Genomic DNA, 14,661 nt, shown 5'->3' with positions numbered 1-14,661 from the left:
TTTACCCATCGTCCAGTCAGAGCTGCTGCATCAGCTGCTGCCGGCCAGTGACCCGGCTGCCACCACCCTGTGGCCGCCCAGCTGTCCCCCAATTTTGTAAAGGAGTCAACCCCGCCTGACTGACTGCCACTGTCTGCATTCATGACCACCACAAAGATTTTCAACAAAAATCGGCAGCTAATCTTAAAAACATTCTGCCGATGCTTCCCCATTGGCAGTTGTATTTGTGACCATAGCATTAATTTGCAGGTGAATTTGATGTTAATGCAGCATATGATGAACAAGTCTGTAGTTTTTGCTGCTTGTGTACGGCATTACAGAGAAGACTGATAGATCCAGGTTGTGTTACAATTTCACTATGTGAGAAGAATCACATATATGCTGAATGTTTGTCAGGGTGAAAACATGAATTAATTTCTCTGGCCTGCTTTTGTTTTTATACAGATAAATGCCTATTTTTGTCTCTTCCATGTACAGCCTTGCAGAATTTCGTAGTTTGGAAACTATAGACAACATATAAACTGTTTTATTTATAGCGTCATGATTGGCGTTTGGGTTTATTTCTTTGCGTTAACCCTTCTTATCAGCAGCATTTGTTGTCTTCATCAGTACTACATTTTGATATCCTTACCGTTTTTCATCCCAAGAGGATAAAGTTACTTTGCCTGTATTTCTCTAGGTATTTTTGATTCAAACTTTAAAAAAACAGCAATTTTTGAAAAAGTTTTGATAATCTTTAATTGCCCAAATGCATTTGTTCGATGTTTTGCTTTTAAAATCAGGGTTTAAGAATAATTCTGGTATTTAGGAAAGCATGATTTCCAATATCCACCAAAAAATCCTAAATAGAAATCAATTAAATTAATGGTACGTTGTCTCTTTTAAATTATTAAAATACCTCCACCCACATCTTAAATGCAATCGGATGTACAAACACATGCAGATGCAATGAGTCAGTAAAGTTCATTTTTTCATAAAACACATATTTTAAAGCTGGTTTGTTGTGGCGACCCCTGACGGGATATGCCCTAAGGTGAATAACAACCTCATGAAAAAAGCTAATCCAAAATAACTTAAGTGACTAGAGCTATGTCACTTCACCAACAAAATGACTCGTCACCATCAATACAACTGTCAGAGATCATATATTATCTCAAGTTTTGTTTACATCCCAGCAGAATGGGATGGGATTAGAATAACTAATACGGGCCTTAGCCGGCAAGGGGATGCTGCTAACAGGGAAAATGTGCTGGGATTTATGCATATTTGATGCAGCACAGGGAGGAGTGGAAGTCTGAAAAGGCTGCATGACCTACTTAGAGAGCTGTAGAATTCAGACAAGTCGTCATAACACACACACGTACAAAAAAGAAAGATCCTCTGTTTCACCCACCTTGTGCGTCAGAGAAAAGTGCAAAGTATGTTGGTTCCATTTATTTTCTTTGGTTTGGTGGTGTTGAGTCGAGAAACGTGTATGGTGTCAATTCAGCGCCTAATGAATTGCGCATCAAAACCGTAAAATGGCGCATCAAAACCCCAAATCTGCGTTTGATCCTAGTTTGGGATCAAGTTATTCATGATTTAGAAACACATATTTTTTATTTGAGGTACCAGAACAAATTAGGAAATGTGTCACTTTCTAAGCTTTCACTTTCTTACAGCAATATGTTGCTTTGTTGTTCAATCCCCTCTGTAATCCATATTGAGAAAATTTATAGGTTATACATTAATATTTTTTATTTATATGTATATTTTATTGTGCATTCGATTGCTTTTATTTTATTTTTATTTTCACTTTTATGTACGGCGACCTTGGGTTCCTTGAAAGGCGCCTAACAAATAAAATGTATTATTATTATTATTATTAATATGGACTTGAAAAAAATATTGGTTAATCCTAGTGACAATTCACGGGCGATTATTCCCAGGTTTGACATGACCGATCCTGACATTGTCGTAAAAAATCGACTTTGTTTAATCCATAAAAGTTATGAAAAGAGCTGGAAACAATGCTAGCATTGAGCTAGCTAGCATGGCTAACACAGGAGAACATTGTTTACAATGAATGGCTATAGTTTTTCATGCAACGTCTTACTTTCTAACATCTTTTTTCACTAGCAGCTACTGGTGGAGCTCCTCATCTGACTGTGCTGGCGTCCTTCGGTACACGTTTGATCATTAAAATATTTGAAAAACATTAAAAACTCACCCTTTGAAACTGGTCTGTTGACATAAGACTCAGTGTTATTCAGTAGCCAATGAGCTTCTGAATGTCGGGGATGTCCCGCCTCCCCTCCCCTTGACTGATGTGTTATGGAGTGATATTTCTGCCACCACGTTGCACACAAAACTTTCTTAGTTGAAAACAAAACAGTTTTTTTTTTGCTCAAAAGTTGCTTTGGCAGAAATATCACTCCATAATGTGTCGCTGTTTTTATGTGTTAACAGGTTTTAGAATCAAAACCGCAAAAAATAAAAGCACAACTCAAAAAGACGATTTCAAAATAAAACTGCAACTCAAAAACTGGATTTCAGAATGGCGAGAAAACAAATTGGCAACTGAGAAATAAGATTGTGATTTGGGTTATAGCTTTTGGTTGCAAATTATAGGTTTTGGTTCTCAATATATGCATTTTGATTAGCAGATTTGGGGTTTTGATGCGCGGTTTTACGGTTTTGATGGGCAATTCTTTAGACGCTAAATTGACACCATAAACGTGGCATATACATGCAGAGAATCAATCAATGGGTTTCTCTTGCTTTAAGTGCTGTTAACGTTGGACGAGTAAGTGTGCAGCCTTTTGGACTTTGGCTCTTTTACATCCTGCAAAAAAAGTCTTTACTCAGGGGACAGGGGGCTGTTTTCACATTCGAATACAAATAACCATGTGAAAACTTGGGCTTCCCCACTTTCTTGTTGACAACAAAGTAAACGCAATTTTTGTGCACCATGGTCTCCTGCACAAATACATTTTCTTTGGCACTCTTGCACTCCCCGTTCTGTTCCTTTCCCCCTTACCAGTTTGCTTTTTTACTTAGTAGCTATGGCAACGCAGTGCTGCATGTCAGCTTTTCAAATGAGGTGGCATTGTCCAACTGTTCAGTCTGTCCCGTTGCTCCTTCACCATCAGTCCTGCAGGAAGTGGGAAGGGACTGGGGGTTGCAAGCTAAGGTGGCTTTCCCATTACCCAATCAAGACCGCAATTAATAAGCAGTTTTTTAGAAAAATAAAAAGCTGTCCAAATTGTTTGCCTTGCAGTGTGGATTGGTGCTGAGAATAAGCTTCTGTAAAACACGAGTCAACCTCCTCCCTGAATAGTGTCAATGTTTACCGCACTTGTAGCTGCTCATGATTAATGATTGTTTTGAATCTATTTAGACTTGCTCTACAGTTAGGTTAATCAAGGGTTTATTGATAAATCTTAATTTTCCACAGTGTGTTTGTATCAAATGTGCGTGTGAGGTTGACATTGAAATGTCCTATGTAATGTCAAAACAAAAATAAACATGGAATTTCTGTGTCTTTTGAAGATATAAATATTAAATGCATATTGTGTGACTGTTTATGTGTGCTTTCACCCATCCATCCGTCCGTCCGTCCGTCTATCCCTCCCTCCCTCCCTCCCTCCCTCCCTCCATCCATCCATTAGTAAAATAAGGTAATATGTTGTTACGTTAACACTCGGTATGTGATTCACATTCAAAAACGTGCGTTTAGCCCATAATGTTCACACAGAACAAGTGTTCAATGGCCATGTGTTTTTGTACAATATTATCGTATTTGCATTGCGACGCATGAATGTGAGAATGTCTAAAAGCGGCAGCCCCAAAGGCGGGTTTACATAGAAAGTGATTGATTGAACATGCATGCAAAAGCAATGTGAACGTAGCTTCGGAAACATTTTTTGTTAGTCCGTTTTCTTTTTTATTACCTTTTTCTTTTCTTTTTTTTTGCGGTGGTGAATTTGAACATTCATATGCACTTGCTTTTAATTTTTCTGTCTAAAGCTTGTTTAAATCTTTTAACAAAAATATAAGTGTGTGTACTGATGGTAGTTTGAAAATGTTTGTTTTGTCCCTACAGGGGCAACAACACTTTAGATTTCTATCTAATCTTTGGTAAAATGTTATTTTTTATTTTTGGTTTAATGCTGTAAAGCATTCAACCCATCGTTTTCCTGTTTCTCTTTATTTCTTTATTATTTTCTTTATCATACTATCTTCCGCCATTTTTTGCCGCTTAACCTTTTCACTTTATTTATGGTCAACTTTGATCATTTCTTTATTCATTATTTGTTTTTTTTTGCCAATTAATACCCTTTAAGTTACATTTTCATTCAGCAATATAGCATTCAAGCCTGCATTTTCTTCTGGAAATGAAGCTCCTTCTAGTTTTCTGAAGCTGTTCTGTAGTTGATCTGTAATAAACACTATTGATTGATAAGTACAGTGGCTTTTCTTGTTTTGTATAGCCACTCATTTCAAAGCATGCTGTTATCATGTGACTTACTAAATTAAAATACATTTGAACCTGTATAGTTCCACCCATTTTTGGTGTTTTTAACATGTTCTTGTGCCATTTTTCTGATGACAGAGAACATAAATAAACATTTTGGATTGGTTTGGGGATTTTGGCTAAAAACTGCTTTATCCTAATCAAAAGACCACTAGGAATGCTTTGAAGATAAATCAGAAGAGGATTTTGGAGTGGGACTTTAAGATAGCCGGTCTATTATGGTCTAGCAGGTCTTCCTGTAACCCTTACAAATATGTGGCTGAGAGACCAAATGGCAAGATCTGAGTTTTCCTGTTAATGTGTCCGCGTGGATCCAATAAATCCTCTCTGAAACAGCACTGCTGTGTGTCTAGTTGCCCTTCATAGCACAGCACAAAATTCTCTCTTGATCTGCACCCAGTTAGAGCCAGGAACAAGAGGCTGGCAACACACACCCTTCCAAATACATGAAAAAATGAATCAGTAAAAAGAAATTTGTGATGCTAAATGAAAAAATATCCTAAAGGATTTACATTTACATTGTATCTTGACTAGTTTAAATATTGTTACATTAGAATTGTACAGATTGGGGTGTTTTTATGACCAGTAAAACGTGTGAAGTGAAGGTCAATACCATCACATTTCCTGCAAATCTCACTATAAGAAAAAGGCTTTTTGTTTGATCACCTTGGTACTTCCTTCTGTCATCTTGTCTACCCTCTTCTCGGGACTGTCATTCCATTGAGAGATATGACTTTTGCCCGTCCCCACCTCACAGGGTGGGACAATGTGTCCTAGCTGTTGTCAGAAGCACAACATTCAGTAATAGGCTTTGCAGTGCCTGCTCTCTCCTCTGCACAGATTGCTAATAAATCTGCAATATGCTTGCTGGAATTTTTGTGCCACTGATCGATTTAAGCTTTTCTGTCGGTGAGCTACCATTTAGACTGTAAGCACAAGAATTTTATGACCGTGTGTCTTTTGAATATGTTAATCATAGCGCAGTGTGTTAATGAGGCAGTCTATCGTGTGCGGGGGTTACAGATGGTGAAGAAGAGGGTAAGAGAGCCGTCACTGGAGGAGGTGTTTGTGGTCAGCCATCGTGGCCATCTGAGTTCCTAAATCAAATGAGGATTGATTCCATTAATGGAAAAGCAGGCTGCACGGTGAAAGGAAGAAATGAATGGATTCTGATGTGAGTCACTCTGTCTCACAGTTTGTCCAGTAAAGTTGACTTGTCAGCATTTGTATTTATTTGTGAATGCATTAAGATCCCCTCTAAGGAAAACCGTGTTTTATGTGTTTTTAACATGGTTTGTGCCATTTTTCTGAGGATGGAGGACATTTTTATGAAAGAAAATAAGCTCAAAATTGCATTTCTGAGTATTTCTTTGTTGAAATCGTTGAGTCAAGAGCCAATGAAATAATGCCATTTCTATTTGTGACGTAGAAAATACACTGGGTGTCAGATTTTCACTCTTGGATGTAATATTTGTCTTTCCAGCAGATCCAGCATAAATGCTATGAAGCTTAAATTGATAACCTACTCAAATTAGCAACTCAGCACTTGTATCCCCTTACTTTCTCCCCCTCTCTCTTTTTTTCCTTCCGCCCCCCCCCCCCCCCCCCCTTCACACTTTCCGTATTACACTTATTTATTACTTCACATAAAATTTAATAAATAAATAAAAAACAATAGAAAAACAAAAGGGGTTTATCCAAAGATATAAAACTCCTTATTGTGATAGTAAAACCCATTCAACACAAAAGACCTTCAGCTCTCATCTGTTTGCTCAGTTATTGGACATGACAAGAAAATAAAAAAATAAAAAATGACACAAGCTCCCTGCTCTGAGTACGAAAAGGGGAAAGGGGTGCTCAGCAGAAACTATGTCCTAGAAAATTACACCGATTTTTTTTTTTTTGTTTGTTTGGCTAAAGAGGATCAGAGTGGGGCTTTAATGGATCAAACTAGAAAAAAAAGAAGAAAAAAAACACTCTGACTCCCCATTCAAGATTCAGTTTATTTCATGCACACTCACTAAATCAATGTTTACTCTGTTCAGATACTCCAGGGTCTGCTGTTTAAATGTTACCAGAGAAAGACTTATTGCTAGGTCCAAGCACAACTCAATCTCTCTTCTTCGTCTTTTTGTTTTGTTTTTTTTCCACTTTACTTTGCAAGACCTCATTGAAAGCAATGCTTTTAATAATTTGCTTTCTTCAGTTTTGCTTAATACCTGTCAGCTATTGAGTTTTGAGTGCTTAGAAAAATAAAAATAAAAGGAAAGGCACAGTGGATGATGCGCCACACTCCAGTGAAGCTCTTAGTGGCCCCATCAATAAGGAAGAGAATCTTGTATAAGTTCCTTTCAGGAGTTGGGAGAGCCTTAAATGATAGTTAAATGGAACTATAAGGGAACAGGAAATGATGCAGTTGTAAGATTTGCAAAGTAAAAGATCATACATCAACTGATTTATCCTGATTTAAAGATCCAACAAGCCTTTGGTTGTACTTCCTGCAGTAGTTGTGATTGACGGCCACAGCAGAATTCAGTGGATTAGTCGAGCTTTATACATAGACAAATGGATAATCTTCTTTAGAGCTGACCTGTTAACTGCACTCTGCAGACTTTATCGGGCTTTAATAAAAACCAAGCATATGCTGGAGTGGTTGTGGACTCAGTTTGGCTCCATTTCTCACTCTGGCTTGGAGTCGATGTACATCAGGCAGTCAGTGTGGTGCTAGACTGAAGATTAAATATGCAACATGAGTTTATGGGTATGAACTGCAACAAGGCTGGATAGGGTAAAAGTTAAACCAAGCAATGCACTTCCTAAAAAACAATGTTATTTTAACAGGAATGTCTTTTACAATTTCATAAACATGTTGTGTATATGAGTTTGAAATAACCTTTGTGCTATCTTGTGGGGTCCAGATGACCCCACCTGACATTGACGTGTTCTCCCTACCATTAAAAGCATTTTCTTAATGCTTAAGAAAAGGCTCAAGACCCATCTTTTTAACCTGGCTTTTAGCTAATGCTTTACTGCTTTTATGTATTTATTCAGTTATTTATTTATATGTACTTTTTATTTTTAGTTTATTTATTTATTCATCCATTTTATCTTGTTTTATGAACTTGAACCTGATTTTTAACGCATTATTTTAATTAACCTTATTTTAATGTTTTATTGTTTTTATCAATATGTTTACTTGTTTATTCTCAATTTTATTCAATTTTATTTCCGGTGCTTCCTCAGCTGAAACCTCTCCCTCTGGGTCGGCTGCTGTTCAGCCACTGCGGCTCAAGATGGGGACCTGCATCACTGCTTCGCTGTGGTGGAGCGGTCCCCGCCTGTGATGCTGCATTTGGCTGTCTATGCGGCTGTTCACGGAGGGGGAGGTTCCAATTATTAGCGTTTCCAGCATCCTGTTTTTGTGCTCAGCCTATTTCTCATTGTCCTTGCCATCACATAAGGGGTGGGAGGTGTGAAAGGAGTGGGGGGCTAGGTACGAGGAGGTGGGCCCTATTTATTTATTTTTATTTATTTATTTTTAAATCGTCAATGCTTGTTTTTATACTTTGTTGTGTTTTAATGTAAAGCACTTTGTGTTATATTTTTATATGAAAAGTGCTTTATAAATAAAGTTGGATTTGATTTGATTTGATTACAAAGGTGGATAAAGGTGGAAAGATTTCATGTAATCCATGGACACCAGTGAAGATCAAAAATCATTGAAGAAAAAAGGTTCAGAGCACTGTCTAGTGGGTCTAGATGACCCAACTCCCAACGTTAACGTGGCGCCAAGGCACACATTTATTGAATTAATCGAACAAAGGTAAAATAGACAAAATACTATTACCATATTTCCCACACTATAAGGCGTACTTTAAGCTTTTTTTGTTTTTTTTTTCAAAAAACTACAGGGCGCCTTATAAATGGGAGCACCTTACATATGGATTATTTTGGTTGTGCTGAATGATGATGATGTGATTTTGAGAGATAGATGGCGCTTTGTCAAAAAATCACTCTGTTTGTTTTACAAGTTCCAAACAAATGTAGGTGTAACTGTGAAAACACCTATGTGGCTTTTAAAGAAACTGAGAATCAACATACTTTTTGCATTCCACGCATGCAGACGCCTGCTTTTAAAAAAAATTTAACAATAACAGCTATTTTTTAAAGGAACATTGCTTGGTATTTAGAACAATATTGCTTTTTAGTAGGTGGTTATCAAATTAGCGGCCTTATGGTAGTGTCCACCCTGAGACCCGAGGTTGTGTGTTTAAATCATTGACTGTATCACAGAAGTGGACTAAGCGAGTGTGATGCAAAAAAAATGGCTCAGTACCGACTCCAACAAAATGAAGCCAATTCAGTTGCCAATATTCTGCTATTCTGACGGCGCCATTTAAAGCCAGACGAGGACTGGACTTGAAAGTGGGCTCAGGAGAATCTTCGAACATTTCGAACGTTTGAGGATGAATGCTGTTTCCTATTTGGAATGGAAAGGGGGAGGGGTTACTCAGTCCAGTTGTCTTATACAGTCAATGGTTCAAATCCATGGTTAAGTCATGCAAAAGACTCCAAAAACTGAAGCCAATGCCTCCCTCCCAACCTCATATTGGGTTAAACCACCAAATGGTTCCGGCTGTGTCTGCAGCGGACCACTTTTCCAGGGAATGCGTCAAAATGGGGAGAACAAATGTCACACAACTAGGCGTGTCACAACTAATGGGACTTTATGTTTAAAGTTGTATAATTTTTTTTGCTGGTATTGTCTTTTCCTGGCAAAGCAACTATTTGCAGGTCATTTTGATTTTCAAGCACAGGTCGGTTGGCTCAAACAGCACTTTAGTTTTCCAAAAGCTGCAATTTCTGTGCTGTGTCAAGAGCAGTCAGTCATCATAATGTCTTTGTTTCAGCTCCTTTTTTATTTTTAATGGTTTTTATTTTAATTTTAAATTTTTCTTTTAAAACCTTGCTTTTAATTCTTTGCACAGGACTTATATGCATGATCACCTTCATTCATTTTTTTCAGTTTAGCAGTCTTTATTATTCTTACTTTCATTAGAAAAACCGCAGCTTTGGAAAAGATTTTTCCCAAATGAATATTAACACATTTTACAGCTCCATAATAATAATTACGGTATTTGGGGACAATGACTTTTCAGCAACAACCTTTCATATAAAAAAAAACCCCAGCAGAATTGGTATTTGTGGTATTTGTTCTATTATCATTTAAAATAAAAATCACTTTGTTACATTCTGTTTATTTTAAAAGCTGTACTGAGTTTAGAAAGCTATTGTTAACCTTCCATTTTATTTGGGTTTAGGAGTATTAGGAATTTCCTGTACAGTAACAAATTTTGCTGACAGCCTGGTAAAGAATTAATTTAGAATATGATCATGTGACCCCGCACAAAAAAAAAATATATATTTAAGGTCATTCCCTCCCTGTTTGTTGTCCCCTGTGTTCCTCCCTGTATTTTGCACAAATGTATGCACAATATCAGTCTTGAGGTTGCTGATTTGGGGGCAGTAATTGGCCATTAGCCGAAGGACAGGTGCAGCTGCATGTGCAGCGTTAACAAGGCATTTCATCATTGTTACCTTCACCCTGGTACTCTGATTAGCTCGTGTTTTTGTCACAATTCCCTAAATACCTATATACACAGATTCACATCCACATAAACAATGTTGCCACTTTGATGGTTCCTTCTGTCAAATCCTAAACTTACTAGACACTAGATATCATTAGACATTAACTTGTCCAAGGATATTTTTTAATAAACAGTTAAGAATTTGTTCTCAATATGCCACTTTAGAAGTAACTTAAACAAAACACTTTAAAGTTCTTTCATCTGGACTGTAGCACTATGGCACATCGGATTATAAGGTGAACCATCAATAAATGTTTTTTTTAACTTAAATCATAAAAGGCGCGCCGAACTATAAGGCTCATTAAGTGAGAAAAGGGGCCTGTCAGTCAGACTTTAGTAACTGCAATCACAGAAACTCTAGAATTTGTAACATGCTACAAATTAGCCACACTAGCGTATTCATAATATCTGTGACTCCCAACCTTCCTTTTTAGAAAAACTTGTTACTGTGACTATGTAAACTTCTAAATCTTTTTTAGGAACACGTGAACGTTACTGTGACTACACAAAATTCTAACCTTGTTAGGAAAACGTTGGCATTACTGGATTATGCTTACTTCCAGTCTTGCAGGGAACACGTATATGTTACCGTGACTACGCTAACTCCCAACGTTGTACATTACAGTGACTACACTAACTCCCAACGTTGTACATTACAGTGACTACGCTAACTCCCAACGTTGTACATTACAGTGACTACGCTAACTCCCAATATTGTTTGCAATAACAAAACAAAAAAACATGGTCCATCACTGACAGCGTTTTCACAATAACACCAAACCAAACATTTTGACAAAGCGGTGTGTTCCTGTCAAAATCACATTGACATCAGTAAGAACAGCCAGAAATAAGTAACACGGTCCAGATAAAGTGATTTTGTTTTTTTTAAAGGCTTTTCGCTGTACCTTATAGTGAGGAAGATATGGTACTAAGAAATACCTCACACATAAAAATGACACATAAAAAGAGAAACTCAATGTGAAACGCCTGCAAACAAGAGCAGTCAAAGTGTGAAAGGAGTTTGAGACCTCCTGGATTTTCTTCCTTTGGATAAAAAAAGGTTGTTCTGTTTCTTTTCATTTTCCATTTCTAGGCTCTTCAGCTGTCTTCAGCAGTCTTTCCACAACCACACACACACCTTCACTGGCCAGCTCCCAAAGCAGTCAAATGGAGTACTACGGGCGTTAACCCCATCGATCTACACCAAATGGCCTCCAAATGCCAGGAATTGCATTTCAGACTATAGGAGAGGGAAATAAAGCCTGTAGTATTTCTCAGCCTCCGCGAAGTACTGCTATGGCTACCTCAGTGTTTCAGCAAGACCAGTTTGTCCTCCTGATAAGATGTTTCATAATTTTTTTTTTTATTGCTGCCTTAAAGCCTCCATAAAATATGAATAAAACCACAGAGAGCGGTCATGAAATGCCCGATTCTTGATACTTTAAGTCTTGCCAAACAGTCTTTGTATTTTAAATTTCTTTTTGTTACCTTCTTTGGGAATTTTAAGCAAGTTTATAACAGTTGTCCTCACGTTCGTTTTCATTTTCCCTGAGTCACACTTTGTCTGCCCAATTTTTAGTTCATTTCAGTTGCTTAACAAGTATTGATTAATACTGGAGTGGTTGTGGTACCTAATGAGGAGCTTAATATAGCTATTGCTACAACAGCCCTTTTGCTTCATCTTCCCTCATCTGGTGCTTAAAGTGAGTAGTCGCAGTGTTGGCATGACAACGTCGGCCAAAGCTTTCTGAGCAGTCACAACAAATTGGGAGGTTGTGTGTTAGTCAAAAATCGGAGAAGGTAAATGAAGATGTGGGGATGAAAAAAGGAGCCGTCAAACTCAGCGCTTAAGAGAAATAGTCAAAAACCCCATGAATTTAACATTTTCCTCCTTTTAATTCAAATAGAAATGTTAAGGTGACTGATAAAAAGGGAGACACTTTTTTGTGTCTACACTGCTCTTTTTCATTGACAAAAAGGTAAAAACTGGACAGCATTTTATTTCAGCTTACTCCCACACAAGCTGGTTTTTATGCACATCCGATAATATTCTTACAATTAAACAATAGGTGGAGTTGGAGAGATGTTCACTATTGCTGTTCTCTATTCTAATTATGTGATTCACCACAATTTGAATAAAGAAACCGTCAGAAATGCAATTTTAAGCTTAATTTTCCTGATATTTGTCCTTCATCATCATAAAAATGTCACTAAAGAGTCACAAATGTCTTTTCATATCTCCTTTTAAATAAATGGTGCAACTCCCTTTTTATTTTAAAAAAAGTGTGGACATTTTACAATATTTTCGATATGCAAACGATCCTTAGGGAACAACAACTTATGTTATAAACAGATAGGCCACAGCAGGAGTAAAGAAGATTGGAATTTTCCATGTACAGTAGGCCTACATGTTTTTGTTTTTTCCACTTTAACCCTACAATGTCTCTAAGCCCTATTGTGTTGTATTCAGGCTGAAGAGCTTAGCTACCCACGCTCTGGTTTTCTCGCTTGGTAACCAGTTGAGCACAATCACACACTTCCAACCTACTTTGTTCTGGCTAAAATGAGAAATATGAGCAATAAGCGTTTCCTAATAGGATATCTTCTTTAACAGCCCACTGATTCATTTAACTGTGTGACCAGGATAAGGAATACCCTCTGTGTCTAATTCCATCTTATCCCTCTCATTTAACCTGTGGCAAATCTGCAATAGCGTCTATTTTTGAGTGGCATTGCTCTGCTTATTACACTTCACTGGTATCCAAGGATAAACCCACTACTTTACAACCACTGTTCTTCTCTGAAAAACTCCTAAAGCATTTAATAAAATAGCTTGGATGAACACATTGATATTCAGAAGAATGCAACTTTCCTCGCATTGCAATGTGCAGCTCATCATTCTTGAAATGTTAAAATCTCAGCTTCCTCATTTGAAGTCGCTCTCCGCTCATCTTTTGATTTATTGTAAAAGCGTTTGGATTATGCCGTTTTTAGCCAAAATCCAGAAGAGCCGAGTTTTTTTCTAGGACATAGTTTCTGCTGAGCAGCAGGAGTTCATTAGGAATTAACCTGTGAGTTGTGTTCGTGTGTGGGGGGGGATGGTTGACACCAAGTAAGCCCACACCTTTCCCCATCATCCTTCTGTCTACATGTTCTCCGGTAGCTTACAGCCCCTCACAAACCCAACCAACCATTACCAGTGTAAAAAAAAAACAAGACGAGCAATACCGGAACTACAGTATCCAGCCTAAAGACTACATAAATCTATTTGTCTACCAGTGGATGTATTAGAATAGAACAGAGCAGAGAGCTTTGCCGTAGTAACTATTACATCATACCTAGAAACTTTTTCCAGTAGCCTTTTTTCGTCTGCTCCTGATTCATAACATTTTGAATAAAGAAATACTCAGAGATACAATTTTAATCGTGATTTTCTTTTTATATCCTCCATAATGAGGCCATAATGAGGCCACAACAACGTGTCAAAAACACTATTTTCAATCCGACTGGGTCTCTGAATTCTGTGCTCATTCAGTGGAGCTAATTTTTAGTGGAAATTTTTATTCAGTTTTGAGGTAACAGCTACCAAAGTCATATCAATGAACGGAGTGACTGTTAAAGCAGACCACAGAATCCCAAACTGAAATAAACGAGTTATTTTGAACTGAGAAGAGCAACTCTAATGGTAATAGGAATACAACTTTACAAAATGTGGACATCAGACAGTCTCAACACAGCCAGTTACCCAGCTCATGCAGCAAGACATTAAAAACGTACTTTTTTTCCTCGTCACTCTTTCTTCTAATTTTCTCACATTGTTACGTTGCTATGGTGACGTGAAATGGCTTCATTCTGTATTTCTGGACCAACGTACAAGGTAGCTCTGCAGCCCATGATAATGATGCCGCTTACATATACGCTTACCACACAGCCTTCAGTTTTACTTTGAAATGCAGTTCTGTTTGTGAAATACGTATTTGCTCTGTTTTAATACATGTCTTTCTTTCAAATCTGACTAGTGTTGTTGCAAACTAGTTTGAATAGAAATGCTGTTAACTGTCAATCCAGGCAAATTGCCAACTCATACTGGTTTCTTCTGTGCATCTGGCTGCATGGCCTCAGCATCTTTCCTCACTCCACCATTTCTTACTGTCCGCAGTGTGACAACGCCAAAGGGCTCAGAGCCTTCTTTGATGCCATATGCTACGGTCCCAAACACCTTATGATCTTCGGTGGAGTCTGCCCCTCTGTGACATCCATCATCGCAGAGTCTTTGGAGGGCTGGAATCTAGTCCAGGTAAGTGAAATGATGTGTTTGGATTTTTTTTTTTTTTACAGAAGATTACCAAATATTTCCTGGTCTTGTACGGGATAAGATAACTGTCAATAAGAAATGTATGCATAAATACAAAATTGTGCAATAATTAATACTTTGAGCACACCTTAAAATATGAAAGAAAAAAAAAGAAGGGTGGTCTTGAACACAAAATTTCCCTG

The 14,661-nt window shown here is 37.6% G+C and overlaps 1 protein-coding gene across 1 annotated transcript in view; it reads left to right on the top strand.

The window, feature by feature from the left end:
* Positions 1 to 14,661, top strand: part of gabbr2 (gamma-aminobutyric acid (GABA) B receptor, 2) — a 207,538-nt gene that overhangs the window by 39,992 nt on the left and 152,885 nt on the right. The window contains exon 2 of the mRNA XM_023959777.2: positions 14,324 to 14,461. Within this exon, the coding sequence (XP_023815545.1) occupies positions 14,324 to 14,461 (138 nt within the window). The remainder of the gene's footprint in view (positions 1 to 14,323; positions 14,462 to 14,661) is intronic.

Source organism: Oryzias latipes, chromosome 11 (assembly GCF_053564925.1).
Source record: "Oryzias latipes strain Hd-rR chromosome 11, Olatipes_Hd-rR_3.1".
Classification (NCBI taxonomy): Eukaryota; Metazoa; Chordata; class Actinopteri; order Beloniformes; family Adrianichthyidae; genus Oryzias; species Oryzias latipes.
Note: the sequence above shows the minus strand (reverse complement) of the source record. Positions and strands in the feature narration are given on the sequence as shown.